General features: G+C 33.7%; 1 protein-coding gene across 1 annotated transcript in view; it reads left to right on the forward strand.

Annotated features, from left to right (window-relative positions):
- Nucleotides 1-21,965, forward strand: part of LOC107561892 (low-density lipoprotein receptor-related protein 1B-like) — a 263,568-nt gene that overhangs the window by 151,469 nt on the left and 90,134 nt on the right. Inside the window, exons 28-40 of the mRNA XM_016246424.1 lie at nt 983-1,114; nt 1,649-1,876; nt 2,958-3,132; nt 3,962-4,056; nt 6,247-6,396; nt 14,174-14,314; nt 15,912-16,037; nt 16,162-16,293; nt 19,078-19,212; nt 19,320-19,449; nt 20,706-20,832; nt 20,979-21,130; nt 21,407-21,531. Coding sequence (XP_016101910.1) covers nt 983-1,114; nt 1,649-1,876; nt 2,958-3,132; nt 3,962-4,056; nt 6,247-6,396; nt 14,174-14,314; nt 15,912-16,037; nt 16,162-16,293; nt 19,078-19,212; nt 19,320-19,449; nt 20,706-20,832; nt 20,979-21,130; nt 21,407-21,531 — 1,848 coding nt within the window. The remainder of the gene's footprint in view (nt 1-982; nt 1,115-1,648; nt 1,877-2,957; nt 3,133-3,961; nt 4,057-6,246; nt 6,397-14,173; nt 14,315-15,911; nt 16,038-16,161; nt 16,294-19,077; nt 19,213-19,319; nt 19,450-20,705; nt 20,833-20,978; nt 21,131-21,406; nt 21,532-21,965) is intronic.

A 21,965-nucleotide genomic window follows, 5' to 3' on the forward strand; every position in this document is an offset into this window, starting at 1 on the left:
TTTTTTTTTTTTTTTTTTTTTTTTTAAATGTTTTTAAAACATTTTGATATGGAAAATTAAAAATGAAAGTTTATCATTATTATTATTTTATTTTATTATTATTATTATTATACTCGTAGGTTCATTATTTATTTTACAAATTACATAAAAATGTCACTGTACATTCAAGTATTTTTTTGAATTTACATTTTTCCAAGCAATAATTTAAATTAATAGGCAATTAATTGCCTAGTTATTTCATTCCAAATACTCTGAAATGAAATGACTTTTGTAAAATTAATGGGCTTTAGCCTGAACCATTACTAGTAAATTTTCTGACCTTTTTCTGTGTCTGCTCTTGGCTGTTTTTGTCCTGTGGCTTAGCACCTGCTTTCCTCTTTTTTGGGATTTTGTTTATAGCTCTGGATGTCTGCTCCATGTCCGTTTGCATTACCCGTCTGCGTCTGAAGCGTCTGGCCCGCATCACTATCGGTTTTCACGTGTCAGAATAGCTTAGCAAGAGTGACATAGAGATTACTGTATTCATTAGGCCCGAAACAACAGTTTTTTATGGACTTGTTATGCATTTTTTAGTTACTTGTGTGTTTTACGGTCTCATTTAGAGCTGTGGAGTAACAACCTTGCTCTGAGCAAGAACAAACCCAGGGAATGTTGGGTAGGGAATAAGGGGCCTAATTACTCAGCACGCCGTCCACATCTTTCACTTGTTAGGCCGTACTTTTGGATTTCAGGAGACTACGTGCATGGATCCAAGCCGCATCGCATAATAACTAGCAGACGAAATGATAAAAGACTTGAAAATTAAATGTAAAAATGTTTAACGTTGACCTGTGGCTTTGACCTCTGGAAATAATAATCAAAGACATCGCTGTCTAATAAATCGCTGTGGTGATTAATCAGGAGAATGAAATATTGTGATGTATGGAGAATGTATGCTCAGATATTCTTTTATTAAAGTTTTCTCTTCTCTTGTCTTCTTCAGCTCCTAACCCATGTGCAGGTAACAAAGGAAGAGGCCCGTGTTCTCACCTCTGCCTTATAAATTATAATGGTTCTGCATCTTGCTCCTGTCCACATCTCATGAAACTGTCGGCCAACAACCGAAGCTGCCAAGGTGAGCTCAGCCTGTCTGCTGGACTGAAGATCTTGCTTTTTACGAGATGTGTTTGGCACACACACCGAAACTGTGTGAAACCTATATACTGTATCTGTGTGTGTATATATATATATGTAATAAATATGCACAGAACACACGTACACTGATGCTTCATTGAGGCATGAGTTGCGACTTACAATATAGGTTTCTTCATAATAAAGCAGAATGTCTGATATTGGAATAATTATAGCGTGTATCAGGAGACTTTCGCGACCTACCTAAACTCATTACAGACTGAAATGGAGATCTCTCTTTACCGGCTGCCCCAGAGATCTCTCAGAAGGTCAAGAAAGGAGAATTTACAGTATGAGTCCTTTGAGCTTTATGTCTTTATAGCGCTGCCTTTGTAAGGACACTCAATTCCCCTTATTATATTTGTCCCGCTAACTGATTTAGGTCATATTTTTCACTCGCAGAGATACTAGAGACAGAGAAATAGAATTCAATTGAGAATGAATTTGAGTTATTATATATTTATGTATCTGTGAACAGGTGTGAAGAAGTTTCTGTTATACGCTCGAAGATCTGAGATTCGAGGAGTGGACATCGACAACCCGTACCTCAACGTCATCATGGCCCTCACCGTACCCGATATCGATGACGTCTCGGCGATGGATTACGATGCTGTAGACGAGAGGATTTACTGGGCCGATGTGAAGACCCGAACGATAAAATGGGCGTTCATTAACGGAACCAAACTCGAAACCGTCCTGTCTGGAGGTACGTCGAGTTCCATTTTGACAGTTATAATCTCACACAGTTTACACACTTTCATTGATAGAAGAGTCAAATGTGTCTTTACAAAGAAAACCTTTTATTAAATTATACCTTATTTTTCATTTTTGTTGTCGTTTGGGTTGCAGTGATATTCACAATCAGCAGCTTGTTTATTAGCATGAATAATATATGCAGATAATTAATTGATTTTATTATATTATAGTGCATTATATTACATTATGTTGTTATTTTTTCCTCTTGTATTTTTCTTTGCCTGTTTTTAAATGATAAATTATATAAATATATAAATTACAAATATGATGTGATATTGTATTTATTGATTGATTGATTGATTGATATTTTTTTTGATAAAACATTATGAAAGGTGCTGTACATAAAAAATATAAATATTGTTATACTGAATTATATTAAATCATAGCTTGTTTTATTAGCATTACTAAATATTATATTATATTATATTATATTATATTATATTATATTATATTATATTATATTATATTATATTATATTATATTATATAGTTTTTTCTCAAATATATTACAAATAAGATATGATATGGTATTATATTGTATTAAATTATATAATTTCCTTTTCATTTTATTTAATTTTTTGCTTTTTTATTGTAATAAAAAATATGAAATATGCTGTACAAAAATATAAAATATAAAAATTGTTATATTGAAATATATTAAATTAAATTAATTTAATAAAGAGCTTGCTTTATTAGCTTCTCTAAATATGCAGATTATGTTATATTATATTATTATTTATTATTATTATTTTAATATTTTATATAATTTTTTCCTATTCCTTTTTTATTTCATTGTATTTTCTTTTTTGTCTGTCTTGTTTTAACACATTTTATGAAGTGAAAATGGAAATTTCTATTCTATTCTATTCGTTTTATTTTGCTAAAACAAATTGCGAAAGGTGATATGCATAAAATTATTATATTATACACACACACACACACACACACACATTTCGCTATATGTGTACTTTGTTTTATGTGATAAAAAGATGAAAAATGCTGATTATGTGTTGATAATATCTGTATTTACAGACCTATCTAATGTCCGTGGCCTGGCTATTGACTGGCTGTCGAGAAACATGTACTGGATGAGCTCAGACAACGATGAGTCCCACATTAACGTCGCCCGTCTTGATGGATCTCTCAAAACCACCGTCGTTCACGGCATGGACAAACCCAAGTGTCTCGTCCTGCATCCATCTAAAGGGTAAAAAGCAAAAACCACACTAACAATTAGCCATATCCATATTGGAGAAGTTGCGGGCTGCGTGTCGCTAAAGATCGCTATCCTATTTATTAGTAAGTAATTGCACACTTCCGTCGAATTGTCACCTTTTGTTACCGTCAAAGCTGCGTGTGAGAAACATCCGTTACAGAGCTAATTACTGAACAGGTCTCTGTTTGTATTCAGCGTGCACAATTAACTAAAGTTATTAGAGTCGTTTTCTTAGAGTTGATTAAGACTGACAAATCGTTGTAGCCGTGAAAACTCTTTAACGATGCCAAACTAGTTGTCAGCCAATCAGAAATGTGAATTTATCTTACCCTTGTTGGGCTGGTCAATGACAGCTCTTTAATTAGCATACATTATGATTCCAAGCATGCAAGCTAATTAAAAACGAAGCCAGTTCCTCGCAATTGTTTACACGAGATTTAATATAACGCGATTCTGTAATCCAGTGATGGATCTTAAGCACGGTACAGTGCGCATGTTGTTGCCGATATCTCTTATGATCTTTGCCCCTCGTGTTGTTGTTTTTTTTTTGCCAGCTGTCTTCTCGTTTTAGCTTCCAACCTCGTCGACATTTCTGAAAGTCATCTGTCACATAGGTTCATGCGCGCCATCAAGATGTATGAGGGAGATAGAGACAGCTTTATTCGATTGTTTTGTGCTCTGTGGTGATTGTGAAGATAAAGTTCTTTTCTACCTTCCCGACCTTCACGCGGGTCGCGATCCTTAAACAGAAGAGTCCCATTCTTCATCTCCAAAACTCATCCATCTCTCTGAATAATTCTTGTTTTGTTGTGGTCTACAGGAAGATGTTCTGGATGGATGGAGGCACTATAAATATGGCCAATATGGATGGCAGCAACATCAAGATTTTGCACCAGAACCAGAATGAGCCTGTTGGTAAATTGAAGTTCCAAAACCTGCAGTAGTGAGATGTGTACTTAGAGTACACTGTGTTTTAGGGCAGAATGCTTATGGCTTCTTTCTGTAAAACTTTATTTTGGTCAAAATCTAAGGCATGTGTAATCTGTGGACAAGGCAGTCCCAGAATGCATTATGATACAGTGAAAACATTCATCCAAAATGGTGTTAGTTTGGTATTATTGAGATACATTTTGAATTAGTTTTTTTTTTAGGTAAATTAATTTTAGTTTAGTTTTTCTTTTCTTTTCTACATGAATCTGACATGTTTACTTAAATGTTATTTCATGTAACTTTTATTTGCTTTGCCTTTGTTTTGTCTTGTTTGACTTTGCTTTCATCTGTTTTGCTTTGCTTTGCTTTAGTCTGTTTGCATAGCTTTTTGCAGTGTTTTTTTTTGTTTAATTTAGCTTGTTGTTGCTTTGCTTTTGTCTGTTTTGCATTGCTTTTTGTTTTTGTTTTGCTTTGCTTTTTTTCTGTTTTGTTTGCTTTTCTTTGCTTCATTTTGCTTTGCTTTAGTCTGTTTTGCACTGCTTTTGCATTGCTTTTTTATTTTAGCTTGTCTTTGCTTTGCATTTGTCTGTTTTGCATTGCTTCTCTTTGTTTTGTGTTGCTTTCATCTTTGCTTTAGTCTGTTTTGTGTTGCTTTTGCTTTGCTTTGCTTTAATCTGTTTTGCTTTTCTGTGCTTCATTTTGCTTTAGTCTTTCTGTAGTGATCTGTTTTGCTTTGATTTGCTTTTCTTTGCTTGTGCTTTGGTTTTGTCTGTTTCGTGTTGCTTTTGTTTGTTTAGTTCTTGCTTTGTTTTGTGTTGCTTTCATCTGTTTAACTTAGCTTTTGCTTTGGTTTAGTCTGTTTTGTTGCTTTTGGTTTTGTTTTGTTTTGCTTTTTGCTTGGCTTGGCTTTGTTTTGTTTTCTTTGGTTTGCCTTTGTCTATTTTGTGTTTTTCTTTTTTAATTAAACTATTTTTGCACTCCTTTTTTTGCTTTTTCATTTGCAAACAGCATAGAGTAAGATGTTAGCAACACTGTTTTCTTTGCTTTAATGTTTGTTTCGCTTTTTTGCTTTTACTTTAGTTTTTAACCATTTAATAAATCTGCTGTTTCAAACAATCTATTTAACATTTGCAAGATCACACGGCCTCATGTACATGTACTTACTGTAACTGCATGTGAGAATAAGGGCACCATTTACTCATTCCTCCTCTTCCTCTAGGCCATGTCTGTTGAAATCATTATATCTATCGTAATTTGGTCTGAGTAGTAGCCCTGGGTATTGTTAGAGCTCTCCGAGATGTTCGTGGTTCTCCCCTCAACTCATAATTAAAGCAAAATCTCCCTGACACGCAGTACATGTGATTATGGCCTGAGCCAAATCTTAAGTAACAGCGGTTATCATTATGATGTGAACAAGGGATTATTGCAGATGAAGGAAATAAAAAGAGAAATCAACCTTTTGAACTCTTTTTGAACACTATTTATGCTGTGCAGCAAATAAACATGCTTTGCTGTAGGGGAAATTGCAGATTTCAAATAACCAGACACGATTTGTTAGTGACGATATGTGTTAATATTCATAAGATGAAACAATGTTCAGTTCTTTGTTATTTAAATTTGCTGTTTAACAGAAACATCTCTTGTGAGAAGATAATATCAAATAATGAAGTTTGGGATAATTCTGTTTACTCTCGAGTATCTAGTTAAAGGAAGACTTCACCCAAAAAATTGTAATTGCTATCATTATCTCTCCCTCATGTCTTCCAAACCCAAAAGTCTCTTATACTCACCAAGGCTGTATTTATTTGTTAAAATAATACAATTTTGAAATTGTATTACAATTTAAAATAAATGTTTACTATTGTAAAATATTATAATATACATATATATAATTCCTATGATGCAAAGCTGAATTTTTTGTTTCATTACTCCAGTCTTCAGTGTCACATGATCCTTCAGAAATCATTCTTATATTTGGAAACTGATATATATATATATATATATATATATATATATATATATATAATATATATTTTTTTTCTGTATTCCAATAATCCAATAGAACAACATTATGTTCATATTATCAAGATATTTACATATATATGTATTTGCATGTATATGTATTTTTTATGAGCCATTACTTTCATGTTTTCATATTTTCTTTGTGCTTTCCAGGGCTGACGATTGACTACTCGGCCAACAAGTTATACTGGATAAGTTCCGGAAACGGAACCATTAATAGGTGCAACCTGGATGGGAGTGGCCTGGATGTGATTGACAGCTTGAAAAAAGAGCTCCGGAAAGCCACGGCATTAGCAGTGATGGGTGAGTGAAGGCTGTTTTCATCAGCATTGATTTAGTAAGGTTAATTATAACCAAGCAAATAATGGAGCTATTTAATTAGTATGGTGATAGACAGTATAAATGGTTTGTGAACAGCGGCGTATGAATGATAAGCAACAGTTTTGGTGAATGTGGGCCCCGGGGTTTTTGTTAAGGCTTAATTGTGGAGCTGTTTTGGTACACTGCAATTAGAAATCAATTGAGGGAGATTGTTGTTTTCAAAGGGCTTGAATCGCAACACTTTTCATGTTCTGACAATGGTTTTTTCTTGAACTTTGATGACTCACAACTTTTGATGTCACAGCTGTGTTTGCTGATTGTTGCAGCTCTGCAGGGTTTGAGTATCGGCCAAAGACAGATATGAATTTGCTCTGTCATCTTACATGTGGCTTCTGACTCGGTTGATTTTCGGTGCAAATCTTAAAGATTTTTTTTTGTTTTTTTGTGACATTTACATTTATTCATTTAGCAGGTGCTTTTGTGCAAAGCAAATGAGGAAAACCGAGCGATTTGCCAAAATGGAGGAAACCGTATTGACTATAAAGATGGCATAACATTTTAAATTGCTTGTGATGTTCCTCATTTTCTCTGGATAAAAGTGTCTGCTAAATGAGCAAATGTAAATGTAAAATGGTTGTTCACAACTCATTTATCTTCTGTAATGTGGCTTATTCCTAAGTGACCTGATTTGATTGGACCTATAAAAAGAGACAACATATTGGAAAATCACATTTTGGGTTGTTATAGGAATATTTCTGGATTGATAAATCTGTGGTCAAATTTATTAAAATATATATTTATATAGTAGTTTTAAGTTTCTCTTATTACTCTGCCAGCTGCAAAGCTAGCTGATCCCCCTCGTTTGCTCTGTTTTTAGTTTTGTTCTGTTCTGTTTTTTTTGTTTTTTTTGCTTTGCTATTTTGTTGTTGTTTGATCGTTTTTGTTTTGTTTGCTTTTTTAAAATAGTTTTTTGTTCTGTTGTTTTTTTGTTTAATTGGTTTGTTTTTTAGTTAGTTTTTTGTTTGCTCTGTTTTTTTGTTCTGTTTCATTTTGCTGTTTTGTTTGCTCTGCTTTTAATTTAGTTTTTTTTAGCTTTGCTGATTTTTGTCTTGTTTACTTTGTTTTTTTTGCAGTTTTTATTTTGCTCTGTTCAATTTTGCTCTTGTTTGTTTTGTTTCATTTAGCTGTTTTTGTTTTGTTTTGTTTGCTCTGCTTTTAGTTAAATGTTTTTCTGCTTTATTGTTTTGTTCTGTTTTTGTTCTTTTTTATTTGTTTGCTCGTTTTTGTTCTGTTTTTTTTTAGCTTTGCTGTTTTTTGTTTAGTTTTTTGTCTCGTTTTGTTTGCTATGTTTTTGGTTTCATTTTTTCTTTTGTTTGTTCTGTTTTAGTACTGTTTTTTTTGTTTTGCTGTTTTTTATTTTTGCTCTGTTTTTTTCAGTGTTTTGTTTTGCTCTTGTTTGTGTTTTGTTTTGTTATCTTCGCTTTACTCTGCAGCCTGTTTCTGCTCACGTAATAATAGAATTTTAACTTCTATTCATTTTTATATGAATTTAAACAGAAATATTTGCAGTGGATGTGCTGCTTTCGAACAATTTTCCTGTGGTATGCGATTTAATGTTTTAATCACAGCGAGGATTGCTTGGCGCATGACAATTCCGCTTTAAATTGTGTTCTAAATGGCAAAAATCGATGTTCTGAGAAAATATTTTTGCGCGAATAATAATGATCATTGATGTGAACTTGACTTTGTCTTATGGCTTTGGAACATAGACCGTAACAACATACATAAGTATGCGCTCATTGATCAAACAGTCCATTGGTCTGATGACAGTAGAACCTCTGTTCACAGGCGTTGCGCACAGACAGTAGCCTAATGATAACTCCTTTCGTGCTCTTCCCAATATTGTGACAAACACCATATTTAAAAGATAGAATTTGAAGGAAACTGTAAGATATGTGCGTTTTATTTAAAAAACTTTTTTTTCTTTCCATAACAATATAGGCTATAAACATTCTAAAATATTTTGTTTACCTTTTAGGCAAATTGCATAAATTAGAATAGTAATGTCTCAAAACGCATTTATAGTCTGTATCTCATATTTTCTTAACGTGTTCCTACCCTTAACTGCGTTAAACATGGTGTCACGTGGATGGAATATGCATGGAAATAATATGCAGATGACGTTATGCTTATTAAATCTAGGCGTTGTAAGCTCCATAAATGGCTATTTCGGGGAGGAGACTGGGTGGAGATTCATGTACGCACAATTTTCCGCTGACTGGGTATTACAAAGGGAATTCTGCGCCGGTTCTGGTGTACGCATGGCTTTATAAATCTGAAAACTTTTGTACGTACACAAAATCTAGCTTTTGTGCGTACGCACACATTTAGGATGAAATCTGCGTAAAGTTTTATACACGAGGCCCCAGGACAGGTCCCATATGAGTAGAGATTAGGTTTTAAACATGTTTATTTAGAGTGTTTACATTACAAATATAAAGAAATAAATACCGATTATTTGGAGATTTTACAACTGCTCATCTGATCAGAATTAGAGATTTTAGAGCTAGAGATGGATAGAAATGTAAAAAATTTACATTTAATTTTCACAATTAATAATTATTTACAATAATAATGAACTGTTATTTTTTAAAACAGTATATGCATATTATATATTGCATACAGTTATTGTAAACAATTACTAATAATTATAATTTATAATTAATTTTATATATTTAAAATAGGGTTTAATTACCAAAACCCCTTTATTTATATTCATATAAAATTGCATTAATATAATATAACTGCAAATTAATACAAAATCCTGTTGATTATTAGCTTTTTTTAACAATGGCTTGAAATATAACTATTATATAAATGCAGTTGAAATTAATTTACAATAAATATGAACAACGCATTTTTGTTTGTATATATACAAATTGTTTCTATATAAATTGTCAGTATGGTTTAATTTTTATATTTACATAGATTTTAATTATATATGTGATCATTTTTATTAGTTTATTTTCTTTTTTTAAATCAATCATTTTATGCTGTTATGAAAAGACTTTCTTTATGACATTCCACATAAAACCGAAAGTAATAAAATGTGATATGTATGTATACAAATACACGTTTGTGAGTATATTTTAATAGTACAATGTATGATTCACTGCAGTATCCAACCATAAGCATCCCTGCATGGTTATTTAATATCTGAATTATTTTTTTTTACATTTCCTGAAACAGCTATATTGTGAAATATAATTTCAAAGCCACAGAAATTATAACTCATTTCATTTGGCGTATTCCACCCACGCCAGTTTCTCAGTAAGACAGGCTGTGTAATATTTTGAACGATGAACCTGAGGTAAAAGATCTTGAATGTTGAGGACTGCATAAGAGAAATCATTTGCCCAGCCAAACATGCCAAATGCGGATGTATTATTCGATTAAACCCCTAGGAACAACCTGTTCTCACTTCTCCTGCTATATCATCCTCTCAAACCCTCTCACAATCAGATACCGACGTTGCCAACCGCTAATACAATCAGATTGAGCACCATCCCAGAAATCAGCATCTGTGAGCTGGTAATGGAGTGATGGTTGAAGTCTGTTCATTGTACGGTGGCCGAGAAGTGCAGAACAAATCACAATTCTGAAAACAAAATAACAAATTCCAGACAAACCGGAAAAGTTAGGTATAGTTTGAGACAACGCCATTGGTTTGGGATTACTCACCGCTGACTGGACGAGACATCTGTCAATCAACGTATACAGGAAGAACCAGCCGAGGAACAGCAGAGTCGTGGTAGAAAGTTCGGAGATGGTATTAAAGTAGCTCAGTTTAAATGTATTGTATGAATTGCCCTCACTGTGAAATTAAAAATACGGAGTGTATATTTACATTTAGTTAAAAGTGGCTGTAGAACATCAGCTTCAGTGGCGCAGATGGATAAGCGCTTGCACTTGGCTTTTTGACGCGATCGACCCGGGTTCGATCCCGCCTTTTGCCGAACTTTTTTTTCCCTCCCTTTTCAAATCTCATATCACATCATAAAGGCATTTATTTTCAATAAAAATTAAGGAAATAATCAAAAAGTTGAAAATAAAGTATTGGGTAGGTTTAGGGTAGGTGTCAGGAGGGCTTTATTGTACCAATAAGGTGGCATCCATTTAATAATTTAAATTTAAATTATAATTTACACTCAATACGTTATTATTGCATACTGTTTTATAATGTACTACAATACTGAAGTGCAGATAATGCATTGTGCCTCTTGCTATGGAAAATGCAGTGAGAGTCTCTCTGCTCACATTCCTCTGGGCAATAAACCCAGTGATATCCGCGTTGGTTGCCATGGAACCAGGGGCCTGTTCGGTTTCCTGGGGTGTAACGCATTTCGGGAGGAAGGGTCCATAGGTCCTCATATGGCTTGTTAACTGAGGGGGGTTACAGAGGATTTGTTAAATCTAGCTAACAAAATATATATTGTGTGTTTGATTGGTCCAGACGCTACAAAGGGCAATTCATACAATACATTTAAACTGAGCTACTTTAATACCATCTCCGAAATTTCTACCACAACTCTGCTGTTCTTCGGCTGGTTTTTCCTGTATACGTTGATTGACAGATGTCTCGTCCAGTCAGCGGTGAGTAATCCCAAACCAATGGCGCTGTCTCAAACTATACCTACCTTTTCCGGTTTGTCTGATTTGTCGTTGTGTTTTCTGACTTGTTAATTTGTTTTCAGATTTGTCGTTGTGTTTTCTGACTTGTTATTTTGTTTTCGAATTTGTCATTGTGTTTTCTGACTTGTTATAATGTTTTCTGAATTGTTGTTGTGTTTTCTGAATTGTTATTTTGTTTTTTGACTTGCATTTGCGTTTGTAATTTTTTATTTTGTTTTCAGAATTGTGATTTGTTCTGCACTTCTCGGCCACCGTAGTTCTGTCTGCTTAGCCACACCGAACACTGTTTACTCCTCTCATTTATCAGGGTGTTATGTGGAGCCATGCTACTGTATATAACACCCTAATATTTTATATACAGACATATATTAAAAGGCACCTACAAATGATTGTATCAAACAGATGGAAACAAAGGAATTTGTGTTTGAATCATACAGCACAGAAATTCATAACAAAAATACACCGGCTTTCATTTGAAGACACATCATTTTTCGGCCTCTCACTTTATTTCTTAATTTCTCCATTCTTTTGGATGAAGCAACTGAACTTTGTCTGACACATTCTTGGTTCTCATCTCATGGCCAATTACTCGTTTATTTCTAATTAACCCCATTTTTTTACCAGCCGTCCCGGGAGTGAGGAAACAAGTAAAGAGATAATGAATTATTAATGGCTTCTTTTTTTCGTTTGCATTTTCTTTGTCATTGTTGTCTTTAAATGACATAGTTTGCTCATTCTTACACTTGAAGAACTTATGACCCTTATTTGGGAAATAATTAATCTGATGAATAAAAATTAAGCTATGAGAGATAGAAGTGTAGTTTGTTCAATTACATTTATGTACAATGCAAGTCAACCAAGTTGAAAATATGTGTATACAAAAAAAAAATGTTTCAGTAGACAAAAGACTTCAGACTCTGGAAGACATGGTTTTATATCATTATAATGGAATACAAATGGCTGGAAATTAAATGAAAAATTATTTATATATCAAATAAGCCTTAATAGTCAGTGTAGTGCTGTGAATAAGTAAGTACACCCAATTTAGAATAATATACATTTACATGGCCTTTGTTTGGGAAATATTTACTGTGATGAATACAAAACGAGGCTATGAAGGTTAGAAGTATAGTTTGTTCAATGACTTTAATGTACAATGAAATTTACTAAATTTTCAACCAAAAAATTAATCGGACAAAGACTTCAGACTCCATTAGACTCCATTATTGGTTTTCACTGAAATCCACTGAAAAAAAATATTTCCATATCAAACGAGCCCTTATAGTGCTGTGAAAAAGTAAGTGCATCCCATCGAAAGTGCTTTTTAACGCACATGTACTTATTGAAACTAGAACTTTATTTGGACAAATATTTTATGGATTATATTATATTTATGGCTGAACTTCATATAATTTAACCGTGAAAACTGTACTTTAAAATCTTCAGTTGTCTTCTGTCAAAATTAAGCACACCCTATTAAAAGATATTTATTTATTTTGTATGTGCTCCTCTGATTGACTATTTTGAAAGCATTGATAGGCCGAACGTTATGCAATTTAACAATTAACAATGAAAACTGGACTTTGAAATGCTTTAGGATATCTACAGAAACTCAATTGTCTCCCATGTAAAAAGTAAGTGCACCCAATATATAATGTTTTTAGCTAATTTTTACATGTAGCTAGGGCATATTTTTGATTTCGACATAATGGTACCATAGACTTAATCAAAATAGACTGGTTTATTGAGGTTTATGTTAAGTTCTTTCTCTTTTACGGTGTTCTGCAAATTTGCACTTATAATCGTAATTTTGGGCGATAAATGATTACTTTTTTCTCTGTAGCTGTACAAGTCATTAAAAATGTACATTCTTAGTTTAATTTGTTCAATTACACTGCATTTTATCTGTTAACATTTGTTACATGCCAATCCAATATATGTAACCCCAAATATATTCCGAATAAAATGAAAACGTGTATGAAAATCTCTACCAGTTGACACATTTCTAGCAAAATTTTCATTTGCATCAAATTAAATCTGTACCCTTACTCCATTCAGGAACTTTCTCCACCATGAAGCATCTAAATGATCCTCTGCTGTGCCCTACGTGAAATATACAACAACAATGTTCGCCGTAATTCATTTCCCCTGCGTTTGTGTCTGCCAACGGCTGATAGCTTCAGCTCAGGCCGAGCACTAAGAATAGTCCTGCTTGCTTTTTGGCATCTGTATGTAATCCATTCAGGGCTGCCAGAGGACTAAGATGCCGCTGCTCACACCTATGGGATTCATAAGTGCTGAGAGGTTGGGTAGAACAGGGGTATGGTGGCGTGGTTTCGCGCCGAGGGACGTCTCCTCCTTCAATCTAAGACATGACTCGCAAGTAATACGAGCAAAGGAATGTGTAGCTCGTCGTGAGCTGTTCGGGTCACCGGGGAAAAGGATATTGGGAGACTGCGGTACACTTGCATGCCTTTTTATGTGTAATCACAGACGATGTGTGAGTCCTGGTTGGTTTTCTCGGTGTTGTACCATTTCTTAAAGACTGAGTTGACACGCCATAGGGCTTAGCGGATTTGCAGGGTGCTGTCCACAGCAAAGAAATACAGCACGGATAAAGACACATTTCGCCCTGGTTCAATTTCAGAGAGGACAAGTGTGTACAGTAAAGTAATATAATAAGTGCCCAGAAGTACTACAGTCCATGCAGCTATAGCTAAATTTATTTATTACGATTAATACTAATACTACTTATATTTTACTTATAATTATTAGTTATGAATATTTAATTAATAATAACATTTATTTATTAATGGTTTAATATTGAAAGTAATGTTAAATAATTTATGCACATAACTTTTTAAGATAAAGGCAAAAGGGTTATTCAGAAATGTCTGTTATAGTGAAATGGTGACATTTCATTTCTTTCATTTTCCTTTGAATTTTAACCAGAAATCTTGATGTTGAAAAAAAGAAAAGTTCATGTAAATGTTACTTGTCAAATTTGCATTTAAAATAGAGATTTCAGTGTTTTTCAGCTGTTCAGACACATTATTTTTCTCTCTAGGTGGGAAGTTGTGGTGGGCAGATGATGTTCTCGCTCAGCTGGGAACCATTAACAAGAGGGATGGAAAAAACCTGACGGTTCTTCGGAATAAGACCACAGGCATTGTCCACATCAAAGTGTATGACAAAGACAGTCAGAAAGGTAAAAAGAAACATATTCCTGAATGTTTTGTCTAAAATAAAACCCAGATACAACAGCTTCTAAAGAGTGATAAACATCAAATGTGTTTTTTTTTTCTTTTGAAAGCAAAACATGTTTACATTTGTTCACTCACAAGCGAAAATTAAGAGTTCACACACCTTTTGATCAATGTGTAACCTTCATTGACTTCCTTGAACAGAGTGAAAGTTTTTTTATTTGTATTTTTCTTTTTCAAATAGTTGTTTTCATTTAACACTCACAAAAAGCCATTTCTGGCAGTTAAATATTAATATTTAAGGACTTAATTATAATTTAATATTATAATAAATAATATTAAATAATACATTAGAAATATAACAGCATATAATTTTATTAATTGTATTTTTTATATTGTCAAAAAAAAAAACGGTTTAAATGTGTTTTAAAAAGTGTAATTTTGCCTTCAATTGATTTGATTAACCACCATACTATTGGTTATGTTAATCTTAAGTATTTTAAAATCAAATTAAATATACACAAGACAATGTCAAGGGTTTCCACACCTTTTTATCATTTAATTCCCTTTATTGACTTTTGAAAAAAAGTTTCTAGCCATTCATGACTTGATAATGTATTTTAATTTTTATTTAATTTAATTTTTTTCAAGTATTTTAAGTATATTTCAAGTATTTTAACTTGGTAGTATTTTAATAGTATTTATTTTTTATTTTAATTTTTATGTTTGAAAATATTTTTATGTTTGAAATAGTATTTTTGAAATATATTTTAATGACTTTTTGACCCTGCTATTTCTAGACTTCCCATGACCATGTTCACTCTGACACGGTTTTATTACAATATTTAACTTATTATTATTATTATTTAACATTTATTTAATTTTAGTTGTGAAGACAACATTTATAATTTTGTTTCTTCGTTTAATATTTATATTTTGTTTTATTTATTAATAATAGTAATACAAATTTTTTTAACAGTTTTAATTTAAAAATTTAATTTGTTACTTTAATTTTCAGACTAATTTCAAACTCATATTTTCATTAATGCCCCCAAATAATAAAATCCTTGTCATTTCTTCAAGGTGAGGTTGCGTATGACTTGGACAGCGGTTCTGTTTCATAACGGATATGTTTCTACGGCCACACATTGTCAAAACCCTTTCCTCTTTATGAATTATGGCGAGAGACATTCATATCACTGACAGGTCTATTAGCAGAGGAGTTCTTGATCCTCTAAACGCTCTATTAGGATTTTTAAAAAACCTGGCAATTAGGGGCTCTTGAAGGTAAATCTTTTTGCTACCTTCTCAAATCTCCTCATACCAATTAGCTCCCTCATTTATCTCTCTGACACGGACCTCACGGGAGCGAAGGCCCGTCTCATTACACCACTTCAAACGAGCTAACGGGTGTTTCTGACAAGGTGTCCAAGGAACAAAGTCAAAGCGCCACCGTTTTTTTCCCCCCTCCACTTCGTTTTGTGTTTGTGATGTTCTTGAAATTGGTTTAAGAATGTACACAAGCTAGTCACCAAACTAGTTTGACAGATTACCATTAGATACACCTGTTCGCATTCACAAATCCTCAAGTTTTCTTCATAGGTCGCAATCCTTGTATACCGAACAACGGCGGTTGTTCCCAGATTTGCCTTCCCACTTCTGAAACAACCCGGACGTGTTCTTGTACTACGGGCTACAACCTTCGTCCGGACCGCTCCACCTGTGAAGGTACGACCGTTAGTTGTGACCTCTGCATACGGACGTAATTAACCTTTCCGATATCGGAGGTATTCATTATTTTTCAAAAGCACATTGACCTGGAAAGGGGTTGGTTTGGTTTTTTCTTTGCTAGGTCTTCAGTCTTTCCTGATGTACTCCGTTAATGAAGGTATAAGAGGACTGTCTCTGGATCCCAGCGATAACTCTGAAGTTTTGATGCCGCTAACTGGCACTCTGTTCGCCGTGGGACTGGACTATCATGCCGGTAAGTACACTTTTTCTTTGATTAGAAGAAAAATAAATATTATAAACAAATTATTCTTATTTATTATTTTATATTATTAATTAATATTATTAATGTTATTAAATGAAAATGTATTTCAGTTTTAGTTTTAGTAATTTTATTACTGTTTTAGTTAGCTGCCAAGGCAACGTTTCTTATTTTCATTTTTCAGCTAATATTTATATTTTATTTGAACTTTTCTTCATTTACATGCATTTTTTAAATCACAAAGGAAACTGCATTTAATATTTTTACTGACATACATTATTTTAATATTATTTATACACTACTATAATGTTTATCCGTTTTCTGAAATAACTTTTATTTTTGTTTGCCGTTTTAATTTCACTTTACGTTTTTTGTAGTAATTTTATGTGCGATTGTCTATTTATTTATTTATTTATTTTTGTTTTTAACATTTATTTGTAATATTTCGGTTTTAGATATTGTACTTTTTGTTACTTCAGTTTAGACATATTTAATTCAATTAGTTACCAAGGCAGCATTTCCTATTTATGTTTTTCGTCTAATAATGATATTTTATTTTACTCCAGCTTTATTTCAATTACATGAATTATTAAATCATTAAGGAAAGTGTATGTTAATACTTTTTTACTGTAATATACATGTGTTAGTTCAGTATTATTTATATACTGTTATTCATATTTGTTTTTCTTTTAGTTTTAGTCATTAAAACTAGGGCAGCATTTTTAATTGTTGGGTTTTTTTGTCTAATTTTTATATTTTATTTTATTCAGCTTTATTGAAATAATTGAAAATAATTCAGTAATGCTAGTTTAACAAATGAAGTCTATGTTGTCATAATTAAAAACAAAACAAAAAAAAACCAATAAACAAACAATAAAGAGAATAATGGCATAAAGAGGACAGTCGTATTGAAAAGGTAGTGGCCAAAGTTCATAAATTATGGTAGTTTGGATGTAACATCACAGCTATAATGGTTAAAATTTGCCTTCAAGATTAGTGTGTTAAAAGTATTATATAAAAACAGTGTAAAAATGTGGGGAAAACATATTTTGTTCTACTGACTACAATTAGGTAGACATTTTTGATTCTTCTGAAATTAGCTGTTATTGTTCTTTGGATTAGTTGTGTATTTAGAAACCAAAGCAATTAGGCATCGCCATGCCATGTGTACAACAACATATCACCCCTTGACATGAGGAAAACATTGATTTGCAGGGTATCTGCCAGTGTTTGGCACAGATTCATATAGTGCAGTAATTGGACAGCTGTCTCCGCACTGAGACAGAAATGCCACTCTTTGCATCAGCGACAGACATTTCGCAGCTCTGCATTTGCATGATAAAGCAAATATTGGCATTGCATTGCATGTCTATATATATTTTTTTCATTGCGAGATGAGGTGAAGGGATGCGAAATGCGGTTCTGACAGATGGAAGATAATCGAAACAGATTAGCTGGACAGATGAGCCGATGCCTCATAACGATGTGAAGGGGCTTCATTGGAGTTTTTGTCAAAAGGGATATAATATACATTTTTGAGTAGGCGAGGAGCTGGTGATGCATGACGCTATGGATAATGCCGTACCGCATTTTTGTGAAAAGCGTTTTGAAAGGGACTGACCATGGGAGCCAGGACAATCACGAGTACTTTGGGCCTTTTTAGCCTCTATTGTTTTGGAGAAAAGGCAGGTTTGAATGAGAGCAAAGGGGCAAAGACATTTTGGCCAGCAGAAACAGACTCATTTTTGTAGGTAAAGCTCTTCATGGCCAATTTTGAATAACCAAGGCCATTCAAAATTGGCCATCAGCACAAGAATGCATACAGTTCTTAGCTGCTGTGATGTAGAAGGTAAAAAAGGAAAAAATAAAAATCATTTCATGCTTTTAAGAGCATTTTATTTTAAGAAATAATTGCTGCTCGCTTTTTTTAATTGAAATACATCAGTGTTACTATAGTTAATTAAAACATGAAAATGTTTTACTTAAAAAAAGTTCAGTGAAATGAAATAAAATATAGAAATCTTAAACTAATTTCATTTCAGTAAATTGCCAAAGCAATTTTATTCAGCAGGGCTGTTAAAATTAACTAAACCATAAAAAAGAAGTATATAAAAAACAAATGTTGCTTGAAATAAAATAATTTCTCTTTTTCATTTAACTTGATGTACCGAAATAACTAAAACTGAAATAAAAATGAATAAAACCTATGTACAAAACAACAACAAAAAAACTAATAAAAAGACTAAAAAACGCAAAAGTACAAACACTTTAACTAAAATAAATATGAAACCGATAATATACAAATGAAATCTAATTCAAAATATAAAAAACGTTAAAGTATCTCAATGATACTAAAATAACAGTCACATGATATAACGTGATTAAAAACTAAAATAAAAATAAAACTGAAATTCATAAACTATTAATACAATATCGAAATACTATATACTTATAAAAAAAAAACATATCTCAGTGTTACTATAAATGACACTGCAATACAATTAATTTAAATATTTAAAATTTTATTGGTGAGTTGACAGCAACAGTAATCAAAAATGTGGGAAATTAGTATGCACAATTAAGTGTACAATATCAATTGATATATTAATAAACTAAAATGTAACAGACGATGACTGATATGGTACAGATATCTTGTGCAACCCTAACTAAAGATACTTTTTGCCCCTATAATAAGGTAGTTATGCAATTTAACAGCAGGTGCTAACTAGTCTAGGCACACTTTATAATTATGGGTTATTTTCTAATTGCATATCTTAGGAAATGATACATTGTACTGGACGGACATGGGCTCCAACAGAATCTCTAGATCCAGTCGAGATCAGACCTGGAGAGAGGACATTGTCACAAGTGGTCTTGGACGTGTTGAAGGACTTGCAGTGGACTGGATTGCAGGTCTGAAGGTTTCTCTTCTTTTAGCATTCCTATGCGTTTCCAAAATGATGTTGTCAGGCTTATTGTTTCTCTGTAGGTTCAGGGTCTTTGTTGCTTTGCATCCAAAGGTAATATTTACTGGACGGACCATGGCTTAAATCTCATTGAGGTCGCTCGATTGAATGGCATGTTCCGCGCCGTGGTGCTATCTGACGGTCTTGATCAACCCAGAGCCATTGCTGTGCATCCAATGAAAGGGTATGTATCTGCCTTTTTATTTTTCCACGCTAAAAATACCCTCTGGTTTATTTTTTTCTTCTAATGCTAAGCTTCAGTTTCACCCAAGTGTGGCAACTGCGTTTAAATGATTAACCTATGATCATCTAGAGAGCAGTTAGCATGTGCAATTAGCACCTCAAAGCTTGTTAACTGCAGATGTATGTTCTCCTTAAAGGCCTTATAATTTCCATTGCATGTATTCTAATTTGAGAGGGCCATCATAATCTTGACCTCATGTTTGTAATGAGTTCTCATTATCTACAGCTTTGTACTGTAAAAGTGGAATATAAACATGAAGCTGTTATGTTTTTCACTGGCGTCACCAAAAGACTCAATTTTTAACATCAACCCTGCAAATGCGAGAGACCATTGTTAATGATCCATTCAGTCCCTGATGGAATTAAAATCCTGCTCTACATTTTGTATCATTTACACTTGACTATGCAAAAACTGAACCTTTAAAGGTACAACAAGTTGTCACTGGGACAGTACTCTTAAAGGGGCGTCTTTGTACCTTATTTACCCTCAGAGTTAGGAAGGTTACTTTGGAAATGCAATAGGTTACAGATTACAAATTGCCCTATTTAAAATATAATAAGTAGTGTAACTATTTTAATTATTGTATTAAGTAATGCAACAAACATTTAAACCAGGCAGGGTTAACCTTACAATAGTACTCAACACTGAATACTGTCAGACCTTTGTAATCGTTAACATTTTCATAAATAACTGTAACTTAATTAAAAAAAAAAAATTCTCAGTAACTGTAACAGATTACATTTACATTTATTTTGTAATTAAATTATGCAACACTGTTACATGTAACTAGTTATTCCCCAACACCGTTTACCCTTAAACGGTTCATAATAGTACCTTATTGGTACATATTACTACTCTAAGGTTCTAATATTCACCTTTTAGGGGAAGATAAGTTACAAAGTTGTGTCTTCAAGGTGTACTGCCCCAGGGACCAGTTGTTGTACCCTTACAGGTTGTTGTAACCTTTTTTTTTTTTTTTTTGACAGTGTACTATCCGATTCCATTTAGAAATAGACTGTGAATGGTAGAGGACAGGAAAAACACACCCTAATTAGAATTTTCCCATGAGGACCTGAACACCGCATTAGCCCAAACAAACTGTAACCCTGTTAGAAATGTACTTGTTTTCACTGTAATTGAAGGTTAAAATTCCTCAGGTTGACTACTTAACCATACTCTCCTTTGAATTCATGCAGGTTTCTCTTCTGGACAGAGTGGGGCCAGAGTCCTACCATCTCCAGGTCACATCTCGATGGTTCAGCGCAATCCGTGCTTGTTAGCACCGGACTAGCAAGGCCCAACGGCATCTCCATAGACTACCAGGTCTGCTTCCCCTACATGCTTATTCTGCAGGTTGCAGTCCATGTTGATTTCATGGCTTATCTTGCAGCTTTAGGGCAGCCAGATCATATATCCATTCATTCTTAATACAACAGATGCATGATGTTTGTCTTCCAACTGCATTGTAGGAAAATAAATTATACTGGTGCGACGCCCGCAACAACAAGATTGAAAGAATCAACCTTGAGCGGGGTGAGCAGAGGGAGATTGTGTTCTCATCGAGTGGGGTGGATATGTTTTCCATAGCAGTCTTTGGGGCTTACCTCTTCTGGTCTGACAGGTAATTTATTTTCCATAAATGTTACAGTCTCAATGAATGGCCCAAGAAAGCAGATATCGTCCCATTTTCCATACAAGGTCGCAATGCCTAGTGCAAGAAGACACTTTAGATTATTTCAGAATCTCCCGTGGTTCAATGTCATTCCAAGGATGGGTTACCTCACCTTCTGTTAGACCAGCTGTGTACTGTATTTTAATGAGTTATTTGGTTTTAATTAGTCGAGGGCCATTGATTAGCAAGTGTCAAACTTACGGTTTTGTACCCCCATAACGGTAGAGCCTACGCCAATGGATCCATCCGCCGTGCTTCCAAGAAGGATGCCGTGGACGTAGTGACCATCAGGAGCGGCTTGGGCGTCAGTCTGAAAGATGTGAAGGTCTTTAACCAGGATCGGGAGAAAGGTTGAGGTTTCACTTTATGGCAGTTTTCCTGTTCTTTGAACATTGCACCAATGCACTCAAGTACAAGTTTATCCCAGATAAAGCAGGGGTGTCCAATCCTGCTTCTGGAAGAACACCTTTTCGCAGAATTACCGCCAACCTGCTCCAACACACATACCTGGAAGTTTCTAGTAACCCTGAAGACCTTGATTAGCTGGCTCAGAGGTGATTAATGAGCACTAGAGCTAAACTTAAAAGAAAAGGTGCCCTTCAGTGGCAGGATTGGATACTCCTGCTGATAACGAACACCTGGTGATGGACACCATATGAAAAAAGAGATCAATTAGACTTGTTGTCATAGCAGTAAATGTCTGAGAAAGTTCTTGTTTTTTTAGCTTTACAGGAAGGGAATAGTTCACCCAAACATTGGACCCTTTCAAATTACACTTGAATTT

This window comes from Sinocyclocheilus grahami, unplaced genomic scaffold, assembly GCF_001515645.1.
Source record: "Sinocyclocheilus grahami isolate Dianchi unplaced genomic scaffold, SAMN03320097.WGS_v1.1 scaffold798.1, whole genome shotgun sequence".
NCBI lineage: Eukaryota > Metazoa > Chordata > Actinopteri > Cypriniformes > Cyprinidae > Sinocyclocheilus > Sinocyclocheilus grahami.